Source organism: Notothenia coriiceps, unplaced genomic scaffold (assembly GCF_000735185.1).
Source record: "Notothenia coriiceps isolate Sejong01 unplaced genomic scaffold, NC01 NC01_scaffold00029156, whole genome shotgun sequence".
NCBI lineage: Eukaryota > Metazoa > Chordata > Actinopteri > Perciformes > Nototheniidae > Notothenia > Notothenia coriiceps.
Window position 1 is genome coordinate 86,024 of NW_011361857.1, and position 15,628 is coordinate 101,651.

Below are 15,628 nucleotides of genomic sequence, written 5' to 3' on the forward strand. Positions count from 1 at the left end.
GGGGGGGGGGGGGGGACACAGACAGAACAAATAATCACATTATGATGGTGAAAAAGGTCCCCCCTGGCCCTTTGTCCAATTCATTCCAGACCCTGTTAATGCATGATTATTGATTTGTTGCTTTACTTTTTATTTATCGACTAATTGTAATCATACATGTACTTTGTTTAAAATAAAGATAAATGTAAAAATATTTTTGAAACATTAACAAAATAAAGAACATGGCATAAACCAAAAATAAGTTTTTTGAATTCATAGAAACAATAATCATGTTAATTTGATATAAATACTATAATTTTAAAAAAGTAGGCAGGAAGATATCTCTTTAATATCCGAACAGCACAGAACTTTTGCTATGTTCTGCAAAACCTAAATAAAAAAGGTTTTATTAAGAGAAAAAAAACTGTTTTTTTGCTCTTGACAATACCCAGTCATGGAAAAGATATTGTAATGACCAGCTTCCCCCCCTTCTAGTTTTGTGTCTCCTTACCCTCCTGGCACTCTGTCCGGCCGTCCACTGCTCACACAGCTGGCCCCGTAGCCCGTGCAGTCTCCACACACGGTGCACACCATACACTGGTCCAGCTTCCACTTGTGCATGCCTGGCTGGCACATCATGCTCTTCTCTTCCTTCTCTTCTACCTCGTCCTCCAGGTCTTCATCCATAGCCGTTGCCATGCTCTCTACACCAAATGCTACATCAAAAACACACAAGACAAAGTAAAGCATTCCGATTGAGTACGAGGAATGCACCCAATTTAGAGTATGTTGTTATGTGTATTTGTTTGTCCATCCGCTCACCTTTCCCAGCCTGGCTCATGGACCCAGTGTCTCTGCCACACTGGCCCTTGTTATTCACCCCAAATGTCCACACTTCACCGCTCTTGGTCAGAACACACGTATGGGCCTTACCCATGGCAACCTGAGTTACAGAGTGACCCTTCAGGTCTGTGACTTGGCCTGTGGACAAGAAAATACAGATTATAGAGGATTTGAATAAAATGGTTTCCAGTGGAGACATATTTATAGATGTGTATAGATGCTTATTTCTTTTTGTAAGTCCTTAATCTTTCTTTCACAGAGTAATAAGGTCAATGACAAGACACTCTTGAAATATCTCAGAAACATTTCTTCAAGTTAAGAATTGGAAATAGCCTTGTTCAAGTCAACTCACAGGTGCTGTCACTGTAAATAGCATCTTTGCCAAACATGTAGAGCTCTCCATCCTTGGTGACGATGCTGCTGCTGCCATTGTTGCACGCCGTGTTGACCGCTGTCTTGGTTTCTAATTTGATCATCTTCTTGGGCTTGTACGGCTTGGGCTGTCTGCGACTTTTAGCTGCAAAGGAAAACAGACATCATCTTTAGGACTTCAAGGAAGATTGTTTTGATACTATATTTAATAAATGGTTAAAAATAAGGATTTGTCCAATGTTTGCCGATAGTTTTCAAATTCTCTTACTGGACTCTCCATCTTCTCCCTTGCTTGCAGAGCCTGTAAAGAACACACTTCCGTCTTCGGCCACTAGCAGCGCATGGGAGCCATCATGGCCGACTGAGAACTGAACGATCTTAGGAGACTTTGTAACGGGCAATTCCACCCATTTCCCCGCTGATGGACCACCCTGCTTTATACCCAGGCTCTGGTACTTTCCTGTGTAGTAAATCTGTGAGGGGAAGAAGAGGGAAGGTGAAACACACAGGAAGATCAGAAAGAAGATCAGGAATAAGGAACCGTTTTCATCAAGCGATTCTTTTTGAGGAGTATATTCATTTTGTTGGACCAAGCCATGTTTAGCCGGGGTTAGTTTTTGAAACAAAGTTTCAGCTAGAGCCCTAATGACAGCAAACTTCCCTGCTGCGCCACACAGGGTTCTATGTACAAAAGATCAGGACCCTCTTTTTAAATGCACTGAACAAGCCCATGTGTATAGTAGTTAAACTACAGGGTTAAATTGTGATGACACATTTACTAAGGATGTTGGGGGATTTTTTTTTTTTTATAACTCAAATCTGACATTTACACAAATAACATAAACACTTCAAAATGTAATGCATTAAAAAATTAGCTTGTAAACAGGGGCGGCGGGTACTGTAGGCTAGGGAAGTCCACAAATATTTGTGTCACTGCATCCTGGTAAAATTAAAATATAATGTATAATGTTTGTGTCTTTGACATTAGCGCTGCTATGCAGCCACCAGTAAACTGTACTACGAAGCCAGTTCAACAGACCCTGGATATGTTTGAGTTAGCCTACCCTGTAGCGAGTAAAACTCTAACACAGAAAAGACCTGTCTATGCTTCCCCAGAACGCCTCGCTGGAGATTTCTCTTTTTCCATTTTTTTCTTCCTGAGTATAGTGACGTGACCATACCCAGGTCCAAATGGACCAATCCGTGGAGCTCCTCACACACACTCACTCAGCCTTATCATTTCTCAGCCGCGCTACTCCGCGGAGTTTCGCCGGATTTTATCATTTCTCTTTGCTCCGTGTGAACTCCACTCACAGTTCGCCACACACTCACGTGTGTGTGCTCAGGCTGAGTCTCACTGTCTCGCAGACCCCACGCAGCAACCAGGAAACAACACCAGTAATCCAGCTCACACTGTCCGCTCTTCGAGCGGAGCAGCGAGCACCGCAACGTCCCGCCAACACGGCACCCAGAGCCCACGCAGCATTGTCATCCGTTTGTCATTACTGGTGTCATTTTCTGGTTGCTAACAAACACTATTGTAACACAAACACACATCAGAGCACAGTGGACTCATAGGGGAGGGGAGGGGGCAGGAGCTCCAACAAGGCGTGTAGGACAGAGAGTGAATACACATACTATACAGAGATGCTGTATGAGAAACCAGTGTGAGTTTGGAACAATGTAAATCTATTCTAGTAGACCTCAACAATGGAATTATGATCAGTAGAAATGGCCATGACATGGGACCTCTAATGTGTTGCTTAAAATAATACTTCTGCATACAGTATGTGACACTGTAAGTGTTGCACGGCCAGATACGGCTCAAGAAGCTGACTCAGATAAGGAAATATATGATATATTATGATATTATATGATCGATGACGTGATTGATGATGTGATATGAATGATAAGTGCGACACGTCGGCGTCTTCCCTGCATACGGCAGTTTAAACTGTATTTCCTTTCTCCTGTAATATGACTTGATAGATTTAAACTCAGCACACTGAGCTCAGTGGTCAGCAGGTGGTGCTTTCACTGAGTTGATCTCTTATCTATAGGCCCCAGAGGCGGAAAGTGTCAGGTAAAAAAAAGTGATTTAGCCTTCCCAAACCCGAGCCTCACGCCGTCTATGCTTGTAAACCATAGGCACGTGGCCTTTGGCTTTTTCCTTTAGATCACATGTCATACAAAATATCCAGCTGAGTGATGAGTACACTTTAAGCAAAGACAAAAGTTCAGCTGATTCTATTTGTACCCATACAGCCAATGTGGGTTGGGGTTATATGAAGATAAAGAGTGTTGAGAGATTAGGCTTTTCCACTGACACAAACTGCTCTGCTTTCTACACAAGAGGCACCCTGCACCACACCTTCATCGAGACACACATCCACACCCTCCACACACCCTAACCAACAACATTGTTAGTGTTTTTCTCTTACTAAGACTGTAAAAATGTGACATATCTTCTTCATCAGAGCACTGCCTACATACAGTACAGCCATTGGTCCCAGTGTGCTCGATGAGAAACCCTATAATCTGACACCTAGAAGTATAGAGGGTGTATTTCTCCATAGAAAAATACATTCATAAATAAACTATTACTATAATGTGTTAAAACGTGTTGTCCAAAGCTTCACTCCACTCCTGAAAGTGGACATTATGCAATAGGTAGGTTCTACTCTAGCAGGGTGAAATGCACTATTAGTAATAGTCATTGTTTACGGTGTAATAGTAATTTTATACGGTGGGCCAGTGTGACAAAGAATGAAGAAAACGCATTCAAAAACACAATTAATTTAGAACTTGTTCCCAGATTCATCTGTCCTATCACAAGAAAAACAGAGATCAGACAGCGGTTGAATCTGTTACAACTTTCTTTTTCATTTCAGAGAAGTTTTTTAACTCTTACCTTTCCCGAGGCAGTCTTCATCAAAGCAAACTCCCTGCCTGCTCCAAGCAGTGCTGCCTCCTCATCAAAGCCTGTGCCTGAGAGAACAACATACTATTTAGAGCCAATTCCACCGTGAGACAAGTTGGACAGTATGCTTTTTCATTTAATATTTCATTAAGTATATTATTATTATATTGTATGACTTACTGATGATGTGCAGGTCCTTCTCGAGGTCAAATAGAGAGATGCCGCAGGCATGAAGGCATTTCCTTGCCAGCTTTAGCTGCAGTTCCTGCTGCAGGGTTGGGTCTGAGCTCATACTATAGATCCGCACCACAAAACCGTCCTGCAGGAGCCAGGGCAGACGGGAGGCAAAGCTGTTTAGTTTCACAACCCAACATTGCTGCAGTGTGAAACTTAAAGTTCATATAACAGTTTGAGGAAGTATGGTTTCTGGTTTGATGAAAACATATCCCTGCTTCACCGGAGTGAACATGACAACTAGAAAAATGTTGAGCTCTTAAAAAAGGAAACATCTAAATGTTTTCAGAAATATGATTACTACTTCTTTACCACTTGTATTTATATCACTCTCATGTAAGCACACAAAAAAAACTTGAACAATTGCAAGGATTTCTTTAAATCTCAATAATTGGTTTTAGGACACACTGGACATAATACTATGGACATTTAAACATTAGATTTGCATGTGTTCCTGATTTTAATGGGGAACGAAGTAAAACATTACAAATGCATTTGATAAACACATGAGTGAAGACCTTTATTCGGTCATGGATATGTATATAATCTGGATCTGCCGTATGTTTGGGTCAATCTACTGAGGGTGTGGCTTGGGGTTATAAACTATGTGCATACATTTCTTAATAACATGGGAAACTTAATCTCGGTGTTAATAGCATATCCATATATAATATAGAAAATAAACCAGAAAGGGTATGACAGCTATTAACAACTTGCTGACTCAGTTCAACAGCTGATGTACCAGAGACGTGTTGGGTTAGTCAGACTGCAGGGGATGTGGCGGAAAAGGACCATTTGCAGGGGGGGAACAAAGTGAAAAAGATGAACACAACAAGGAAATAATTGGAAGAGAACGGGGATACAAAAAGAGGATGAGGGATAGTGTGGGGATGTTCTGGTCTCCACTCTGTTGTAATGACACACTCATCATGTGCTTTGACTCCTGCAGAGCCATGTGCCACTCCAATCATTTAATTAGAGCCTCTATCCTGTTGCCAGTATCACCCCCCAGGCCTTGACTTCTCCTCCCTACCATCTTTCCTGACTCTCCCCTTGACCTCCTTTAGTTTACCCACCCATGTTTTCCTTCCCAGCATCTGAAACTCCGTCATAGTGCGTTTCACATGGTTTCCCTCAGCCGTTAAGTGGTCTGCGCTGCGGATGCATTTCAGGCTGCTCACTAAAAATGCATGCAGCTTCTGAGGACTCCCCCATCCTCCCCCCACAGAGTATCCCGCCCCCATGATTAGCCTAGAAACTGCTATCTGGCTAGCTGCAACGGCAGATATATGGATTTCACATCTTCCCCTCCCCCACTCACATTACATAGTGCTTATGCAGATAACTGCTTGAGAGATTAAGCTCTCTGGAGAATACCCACATCTGGTGCCACTGCCCTCACTGCCACACCCACATTTACACAACACACACACACACACGCACATTTACACAACACACACAGCTACACTTCCCTCTGTGACACAGCTGGTTATCAGCTGAGAGTCATTAAAAATTAGTCTGGGGCCTCTACAGCAGTGAAAGTGACAGTTGGTTCACAGGGCACTTAAAGAGGAACAAAATATAGTTTTATTTTTTTTAAGGGAAACGTGTATTGAAAAAATGAAAGGCCACATATCTTTTAGTAGGGACGACTGCCAACAAAAAACTGAAAAAGACCTCCCTCTCTTTGAGATTGAGATGACGATTAGCCCATAATAAACACTATGATGTGGTTCAGGATGTCAATGTCCACTGAAGCCGTAACTCACATGCCGTACTGCCTGCAGGCAATTTACCTTAATTAACAGACTATAAATTTGAAGCGCCAAAAGGTCATATTACTGAAACGTCCTTGGTGATTCTGGTCTTGAGACCTCTGTTGCATGATGATTGTCCAGTGTGTCATAAAATATTCTACTTTTAAATATAGATGATGTGTGATATAAATATGTAATAAGCATCTCTAGCAGGAATTTTAAACTTACATCTTTGCAGGCTGCGATCTGGTTGATGTACTCTCCGTCTGTGAAGATGATGTTCTGTCCGTCTGAATGTTGACCTGCAAATAAAAGGGAAGTTGATAATGAATAAACCAAATATTGTTAGGGGAAATCTTCACTATTTTAATCCAAATAAGGTTTTTTTTATAGAAGCAAAAAAACGTGTTTCTTGGCACCTGGCATGGTGATAGTCCCCTCCTGCTCCAGAGTCTCAGGATTGATCTTGATGGCCGACATGGTGTGGTTACATGTTTCCCGATATAACAAGTACCCCTGAAGACACAAAACAAACACTGATGCTAGTCGACAATCACTAAGGATAATCGCTAACTGATATCCCAACCACACAAGGACGATAACGCAAACGGACCGCAATCGTTATCAAAACAGTCTTCCGTCCACACGCAACAGGCATCAGAAACGTGTCCGTTCACACGAGACCGCTCGAAAGCGCTTGAGACGTTGTAGTACATATACCAGGCCGGTAAGTGGCGCTGTACTACTACTACAAAAGCAGCGAAGAAGACATCCCGCACATGGTTGCCATGGTTGCCCTTCTGTTTATTCTCCGCTGTGGACGCTCTGGTTCTATTTCTCCCTCCCCAAGGCAAGCGTTTGCTCCTGCTGTATATCTCTCCGGTAGTCCACCAGCAGATGAAAAACGCCGGTCAACATGTCCGTTAAAGTTTAAATCTTCCGGACAAAATTGGAAAAGTGCCGGTAAAAAGGTCTTCTTTGTTATTTATTGAGCTTTAAAACAAATGATTAACGACTCTATATAATAATAAGAATAAAAAACGAAGCCTCTCTTTTCCTCCCCCTCTTCTGAGAGCCCAGCAGCTGATCTCTGAGCAGGGGGCTATTGCATCATCGTTATCAGGACATGATCATATAGGCGTAAACACGGAGCCGTTTGCCCCCACCAGAGCGTTTCGCTTGCAGATCTACCCACCTAGGGACCCGTTATCGTTATCTGCGTTTCCGTGTCGGCCTCGTGTGGCCGAACCGTCTATCTGATAGAGAACTGTAGCAGATACGACCGTTATCGTCCTCATGTGGACGGGGCTTGAAGCCCTGCAGGATGTTGTTGCTAATGGAATGATACTGAGTTTTAAAAGCTAGTAGTCTGAAACATACTCCTTTTCATATTCATCAATAACACCACATCAGCAGTTGCAATTTAAGTTTGAATGACAAAGTACACAGCTGTCATAGTGCAAACACCAAACTAAGCACTGACTGCAAATAACCAACATCATTTAAGTCACATGGAGGTCGACTCTAAGGTTAAACATGACCTGAATTGTGTACGCACTTAAAGCACTTTCAAAGACACTTTCAAAGACACTTCACTGAATTAAATGTGAAGAGCATCTTAATGAAACCTACCTGAGCGAAGCCAAGCCATGATCTCTTCTCCTTTCGATTCCTGGTACGAGACGTGGAGTTGTATACGTGGCCCTGTGGGGCAATAAAAACACATGAGCATACAACAACAAGTACTGACAAACCTTAATGTAATGCAGATGAAAAATCTGCAGAAATACACATCCACTTTTTTGTTTTAACAATATATCACTTTATTATTATGATGTCATATTGTATTAATACATTTTTTATGAGAATTCCGGCTGCTGTCTAGTAACATAATCTTTTACTGCTAACGCCTAAAAACCTACTTTCATTTATATAAATGTACTGAAATAATTGGGAAATATTCAGTTACTAAACAGTTAAAAAATAACCACGAAGGACATCTGTGAAATGTCTATAAAGTTGAATCCAACCATCTCATAACCTTTATGTAGATAACATATTTTTCAGAATTGAATATGACACTATATAAACATGACACAAATAAACAGACAAGTTAACGTAGTTGCCGTCCTTTGAAAACCAAGTCAAGAATCTACAGATGTAGGGATGTGGTTATCACCATAGACTGTATATAAAGGGTTAAAGTCAACAGTCAGCGCGTTCAGCTTTGATTGATACGTACCCTGACAGTGCCACTGTATCCAGAGCCCACTTTGTAGAGCCCATCCTTGCACAGCAAATACAGGAAGGAGCCATCAGTCTGTAGGAGACAGCGCTCATCCTCATCAATGGCCACCTCTTTCAGGCTCCACTTGTTCATCAGAGCTGCGCGCTTGATGCCATTCCCAAACCAATCCTGGATTTGAATCTTTCCCACCAGGACAGCCTGCACACTCCTCTGCAGGGCGTTCAGTATAGTGGGAACCTAGTGTGGGGGACAAGGAGGAGGGTGAGGGAAATGAGCAGAACTGCAAACCTCTGATGTGACATAATGGGGTGTATTTTGTGAAGTCGCCCATGCACAAGTGGGAACTGGCTTTGCTGCTGATAGTCAGAATCTCATATTTGTGACTGAGTCTGTGGTTAATGGACCTGCATATTTGGGCTCCTTTCATTCTGCCGAAACGCATTTTCACACACACATTTTAAAAACATCCTTTGTTACACTCACCGCTGATCTTACTTTTCACACAAATGCAAACAAACATAAACATACAGGCGTGTACAGCACATGAACCCACACAGCCTGGCTGCTATTGTAATGACTCACAGTCCAGCCAATGCCTAAAAGATGAGTAATCAGGAAATAGAAACACAAGGGGGATAAACGTGTGAGGCTAAAAAGACTTTGTCCAAGTGTAGTCATTTTATCTGAATGCAGGTAAAGGTGAAACTATTCTAAGGTCTCAAAACCTTTTTTCACAACATTAAATTAGGGGCTGTCTGTTAAAGGTGATCGAAGGTTTTTAGCATGAACTGTTTTGATATAAAGCAGAAGAAATAAAACCAATAGAAGCAGAGGAAGAGAGGATCATTGGAAAACTAGAGATTGAAAGTGAAGAACGGATAATTGGAGTACGAATGCAGCCAGGGAAAAGTCAGAGTGGCTTGACATTTTCCAAAACTCAATTTGTGCTGTCCAGACACTGCCTGCAGTCTCTTCATATAAAGGAAATGCATGTTGAAGCCAAAGGTCTCTTTATACCTCTGTAATCCACTTTGGCGATCTCAGGCATTTCTACTAATCAGAAGAAAAAGCTTCAATCTGTTATAGAGATGTACATGTTTATTGGTAGATGTTGGTTTAAACATAATTATTCTAGTTTGGGTATTTTCGATATATGCCATTCCAGCTTGTGCTTCATAAAAAAAAAAAATCTGGAATATCTCCCAAGATAAGGATGTTTGATCAAAGCAAGATAGTAATCTCAACAGGTGATCAGTAGGCAATAAAAACAAGACTTAAATAACTTAAAGCCACACCTATGAATTCCAGAGATAAAAGACAATTGTGTAGTCAAGTTGGCCGATGCACTGTAATGTATTTAAATCGGTTAATTACCTGTATCGTCTGGCACGCATGGCTGCCGTTGTTGGTGAGGATGGCGGAGACGGCCTGCAGTATTTTGCCAGTGTCTCCCCAGGCAACCACCAGACTGAAGAGGCAGGCGCAGGACAGAGCCGTGATGGCCTGTCCTGTGGGGTCATTGGGCCCCGTGCTCCGGACCGTGGTCTCTAACAACAGCTGGAATAGAGAGTCTGAGGAAGAAGAGGTAGACAAGTGAGACATTGTGTGTAAATTAGACTTAATAAAAACAAACTTCTATTTCTAACTACCGTCTCAAAATGATCATTGGGTTGCAACAACATATCTTCAACAGGGACAACATAACAAATGTCAAAAACAAGATTGTAGGCACTTCAAGAACTCTTTTCAGCCTTACCTAGCACATCAGGAGGCTCGGTCTGAAAGCCCTCAGGCTGTTGTCCCTGCAGCATGTCCAACAAGGCCTGCAGGCTACGCAGGCACAAGGAGGGGTGAGAGAACCGAGTCTCTTTGATCAGCTCAAAAACCCCGCAGAGGCCGATGCCAATGATCTGCACACACAGAAGAAAAAAGAGCTAATGAACTAACTGCTGTCATTCCACAATCCAGGTCTAGCTAACAGCAAATGAAACATAATGCCACTTGGTGTTAAATATATTTGTCCTTGTTATTATTATTGTCATTTCTTTAAGTAAGTATTCGGATTAAAACAGAATTGATAACAGAATCTTGGAGTGGTTGTTTTCTTGTAACAGCAGGGCCTCATCTTCCTACAGTAAAACCACCCACATTTAGCTACGGGGGCTCACAGTGTTTACAGTTACTACCGCTGACTTCAACATCCACTATTAACATTTTGTATAATGAGAGACCCACAGTAGAAGCTAGGAAAGGAGTTTGGCCTAAATAAAGAATGACTTTCTGTCTCTCAGTGCGGCTTGTTTGTGGATCAAATGTATGCTTCAATGCATGGGCGTAGGAAGCATCCTCAATGTGGGTGGGACAATTTGAAAGGGGGTGTGGGCAGGTGGTGGACCTCACCTCCTCTAGGGGCAAGATTTATTTTTTAATGTTGAAGTTAAAAAGCATCAATCTGATGCACTTTGAGAGCAACTAAATCTATGGATACATCTCTCAACACCCATGTGAAACAGAACTGTAAACAGATGTACTTTTTCTTTATGCATATTTTAAAAATCACTCCCCTTTTAAAGTGTATTTTTGTGTTACTGTACTATAGTATGAGTTGGAATTATTTCATACCTGTTATTCTCTTGTTTTTTATAACTATAATGACCATATAAAAGGTGTGCCTTGGAATGATTACCAAACCGTTTGAGACCCACTACTTAGACTAAAGTGAACTACTATCTAAACACTCAGAGCCCTTTACCTCGCTAGTGGAGCACGCTCGTGAACTGTTAGCGCCGGAGCCTCGCAGCGTGGAAACTGTGGCGCGCATCATTTTACAACAAAAAAACGCAGCATGTGTACGGCTCTGAGAATCTGCCTTGGTACAAAGTAGCAGTGAAAACATGGTATGGAATTTCATTGATTTAGGCATTCTCACAATGAGCCAGTGGAATGGATTTGATAATGAAGCACTGACACTGCGCTCTACAACGAGTGGCGAGTGGATAGACCAGACTTTCCACATGCTAAAAGTGGGGGGGGTCTAAACTAATCATTTTAAAAAGGTGGGGGGGACTTGTCCCGCCCTCATATAATGTCTGCGACGCCCATGCTTCAATGTTTCCTTCTATCTTTGTGAAGCGTAGAAGTGATATTTTTTTTTCAGGCACTCAAATATTTTTTGACATAATGGCTTGAAACTGCAACTAAATCATCCACACATCTCATGTCAACAGCAGCCTATATGAAAGACAATACATCGGATACAGCCTTCCTAGTTAACTGCTTACTGCTAACCAGTATGTAAAGCAAGCACAGAAAAGCACTTCCAATCAATATGCAATCCTCTCAACAGACATGCACACATGCATTTGTTTAATTACTGTGACACTGTAATAAGGTTTGTCCTGTTGGAGTGAGCATTTTCAAAAGGAATGCGAGATAAATATGTAATTGTGATGTAATTAGGGTAATTTTGAGTCATCTCTATTACCTTATCCTTTACTACTTTTTATAATGGCTCAATTATGGAGCCACTTGCTGCCTGACAAGCTTAAACAGGACTATTCACATTTGTTTTTGTGGTGCTGTAAAAACCAGTAGTCTCTCACAAAGGGAGCGAACACCCTGTATTGTTTTCGTTAATGCTGTCATCGTGGCATAGCACCTAAAGTAATCCTTGAGAAATTGCCTTTCAGATTTTGATGTTGTAATAATGTATTTTTTTATTTTTTATTATTATTATATGCTATCAAAGAGAACTTACAGGGAAATAAAAGGTCTGTACTGAATGGTTTGATTCTCCAATAAGTATGAGCAATAGCTCCAGAGCGTTGTAAAGTCAAACATGATAATAAAAGTTAGAGGTAATATTTCAAAATTCAAAATCAGCATTTTCTAATGCAATGTTCTGCATCAATCCTTATTTGCTACATTGCAAAATGTTTACTGCAGTGACACACACACACACACACACACACACACACACACACACACACACACACACACACACACACCTGTATTCAGGGGGCAGGAAGCAGTAATGTAACAGCACCATAAATGACAGTTATATAACCAGGGTGACGACGTTCAGAAATACGACAACAGACATTCAAAGCTTCATTCAAAAAACCTCAATAGAAGCTTCAAAGATAAAAAAAAAAAAAACATTTAGTACAGATCTTAAAATCAGAACACCTTGCTTAGACTATGATTACAAATTGAATATTTAATATTGTCCCCACTCAGGAGCAACATTAACACCTTGAAGGACAACTGACATCTCTGATACAGTATAAGACAGATAAACAGCACAGGCAACAGAACAGGAGTAGAAGTTGGGGATATAGAGCTGTTATCCTCACAGGAAGGGGGTTTCCAACCTCTGGTAAATTGACTCCAATTGTCATAATAATAAAAAGAATGAGCCCTACACACAAGCCCAAGGAGATAAAGGATTATTGCATCCATAAGATAAAGGGCACAGGCTGGCTCTCGCCTTGATACCGAGCTCTGCTCCCACCACATCAGCACCGATGCTACCCCCTGCTCGTACCTTTGGCAGCTTCACAGCAGGCTCGCGGTACTCCTCCTCCTCCTCGCTGTCCGAGTCTCCGCTCTGCACCGAGCTCCTGGAGGCCAGCACGAGGGAGGCCTCTCTCTGCTGCCAGTCCAGCACAGAGTGCCGCACGTTGCAGTAGACGTTGAATGCAGAAGGGTTGCTGTGCAGCTTGATGTCGGGCACGCAGAGGGCTCCATCTAGACTCTCAGCCTGTAGAAAGACAGAGGGTGGAGGTGGTCAGCAAGTCCGATATCATTTGGATCTACAATGAGCCATTTAGAACATCCTAAAAGTTGTTTACAGTATAAGCAGCGATGTCAATCCTCTAGGAGTATGATGAATTGTCCTTTTGGACCTCTTTAGATTGTGATTAAATATATGCAGTTAGGTTCCTTTGGGCCACTTAAGATGTACCTTCCACCTTTACATAATTTGATATAAATATAAATTGTTAAATACACAATTCAACCCCAGTAACACACAGCTGGGTTTCGAATGTTACCCAAGGACTGCATGTATTCTCCCTTTGCAGACAAAAGTAGTGACTGTGAATTGAGAGCATCAAGCGTGTTTGAATGAGATCTCTGCGGAGCTGATCTTTTTGGTTCAAAGCCTGAGCTTCAGCTTTTAAAACAGTAGTTGTAAACATTATGTCACATGGAAGTTTAATTTCATTTTGGGTTGTGTCTCTCGTCTGTTAATGTAGTTGCTTAAGAAGCATTTTAAGTGTACATCGACTTATGACAAACCTAACCAAATAAGTGCCTCCTGACCACAACAAGAGGGTCATTTTCATTTATCATCTGGCTTTTGAGGAAAACGTTCCTAAACCTTAGAGACTCAGATGCTAGCTGTTACATTCGACTAAGCAAAGTTATATAACTAAAATAGGTTGGGAGAGTAAAGCCTCTGTTAAGCACAGTTAGTCTTTATTCAGTTGTGTCCTCATTTCTAGTCAGTGGCACATTTGCTGCATAATAGGATTCCTCATTTTGCTTTGACTCCTGGGGAAGCTTATTTTTGTAAACACACACTTGGCCTGGCAAGTGTGTATTCATTTCAAGACCAGCTGAACACAGCTTTCGAATTTACACAATGGCTTACCCAACATTTCACATAACCAATGCAGAAACAAATAGTTAAATTCAAATTTTACGGGAAATAAATAGTTTCTGAAAAAGGCCAGAAAGATATTTATTAGAGAAAATCATTCAAATAAAAACGAGCTGGGGATTTTCTTCATTTTACAAGAATGCAGTTAAATGATAACCAATAAATCAGCATGGCAAATTTGCGTTAATCTTTGGCTATCTAACAAGATTTCTTTTTATGGGCTTGCTTCTCATCTGAATTGTAGGTCTAAAGATAAATATTTGTAAACACTGAAATGAGTGAGATACATTTAGTCATATTTGGTTGTTGTTGTTGTTGTTGTTGTTGTAGTTGTATTGTAATCCTTTACACTAGGATATGTTTCTAATTTCAAGTCTACCCTCACTGATGTAAATGAGATAGACAAGCCAAAAGGAAAACTTAGAATAAAATCATTACAGCAAAGCTTACATTTAAACGGTCAGGATGATCAGAGAAACTGCGCTCCGTAGAGAAACTTGATAAAGTAACTAATTGATAAGCTTTCTCTATCCTACCCAAGCAATGCATTTTTAACTACAGCCCCGAGGCAACCTCTAGAGAAACATATTGATCGACTGTGCCTCTCTTGCAGTGGTGCGCTTTTGGCAATCACAAAGAGTGATGTCATCTATTTGGGGAGAAAGGTCATTCATTCTCAGCTGAAACTAGTGGGGAGGATATTAGCAACCGTCTCATCCAGCAGTACTGTCCACTTCTCTCCTGCGTGGCTGCCAGAAAATAATTGTGACTGGACCGAATTCACAAAAGGTGAACTAACTCAAACACATGAAGCAAGAAGGATCAAACAGGCTTCTTGGGATACGAGGGCAAATAAAAGGAGTGGAAAAGAGACAAAAATAACCCCTTGTGTTTTTTGCCCAAACGAGCAAAAAGGGTACCATTTAGATGATAAAAAAACAAACAGACCTTGGTTCCAAATGTCTGAAAACAGTAAAAGAAAAATCACAAAGATGTACCTGTTCTAATCTAATCAATCTTCAGAATTTGGCTACAGCTACTTATCTCCCTCATCTAGACTTCATTTGTTTGCTCTCTGTGCTTCTCAATGTTGTTCTGTACTTAAATTTAACAAAAGAAATCCCAAAAGTCCCCTTTTTACACTACATGTATGTCCATTTAAAGTGGACCTATCATGCTATATTTGAATAACATATTGTAGGGGCATACCTATATAAAACATGTCTGCCAAGTTTTTTTTTCAAAATACCAAACAGATCATGTATTTTAGTCATGCCACATTTCACTCTATTTGCTCTTTTTTAGCCCTGTTTTTGCAAAGGCTGATTCTGTGAGAAGTCTTCTTCGCTGCTTTTGTGGCAGACTACAGCGCCACCTACAGGCCGGGCATATGTACTACAGCGTCTCCAGCGCTTTCGACCGGCAATGGCCGTGGCTGTCTCCTCCTGATTGGTGGAGAGTTGCCCATATAGGCGGAGCTCCTCGTTTCTGACGTCAGAGATATTTCAAATCTGGATCAGTCTGTATCAGATCCGTTGCAGCCCCGTTTTTAGAGATTTGGGTATGGACGAACAGAGAGAGGGTTGTGTTTTCTGACACTTGGTGAGTTC

At 41.3% G+C, this 15,628-nt stretch overlaps 1 protein-coding gene across 1 annotated transcript in view; it reads right to left on the reverse strand.

Annotated features, from left to right (window-relative positions):
* Positions 1-15,628, reverse strand: part of mycbp2 (MYC binding protein 2) — a 68,250-nt gene that overhangs the window by 45,121 nt on the left and 7,501 nt on the right. The window contains exons 3-15 of the mRNA XM_010786394.1: positions 12,900-13,115; positions 10,110-10,263; positions 9,728-9,924; positions 8,348-8,590; positions 7,738-7,809; positions 6,525-6,621; positions 6,334-6,407; positions 4,295-4,433; positions 4,106-4,182; positions 1,463-1,667; positions 1,175-1,339; positions 802-960; positions 491-695 (exon numbers count right to left, since the gene is read on the reverse strand). Coding sequence (XP_010784696.1) covers positions 491-695; positions 802-960; positions 1,175-1,339; positions 1,463-1,667; positions 4,106-4,182; positions 4,295-4,433; positions 6,334-6,407; positions 6,525-6,621; positions 7,738-7,809; positions 8,348-8,590; positions 9,728-9,924; positions 10,110-10,263; positions 12,900-13,115 — 2,003 coding nt within the window. The remainder of the gene's footprint in view (positions 1-490; positions 696-801; positions 961-1,174; positions 1,340-1,462; positions 1,668-4,105; positions 4,183-4,294; positions 4,434-6,333; positions 6,408-6,524; positions 6,622-7,737; positions 7,810-8,347; positions 8,591-9,727; positions 9,925-10,109; positions 10,264-12,899; positions 13,116-15,628) is intronic.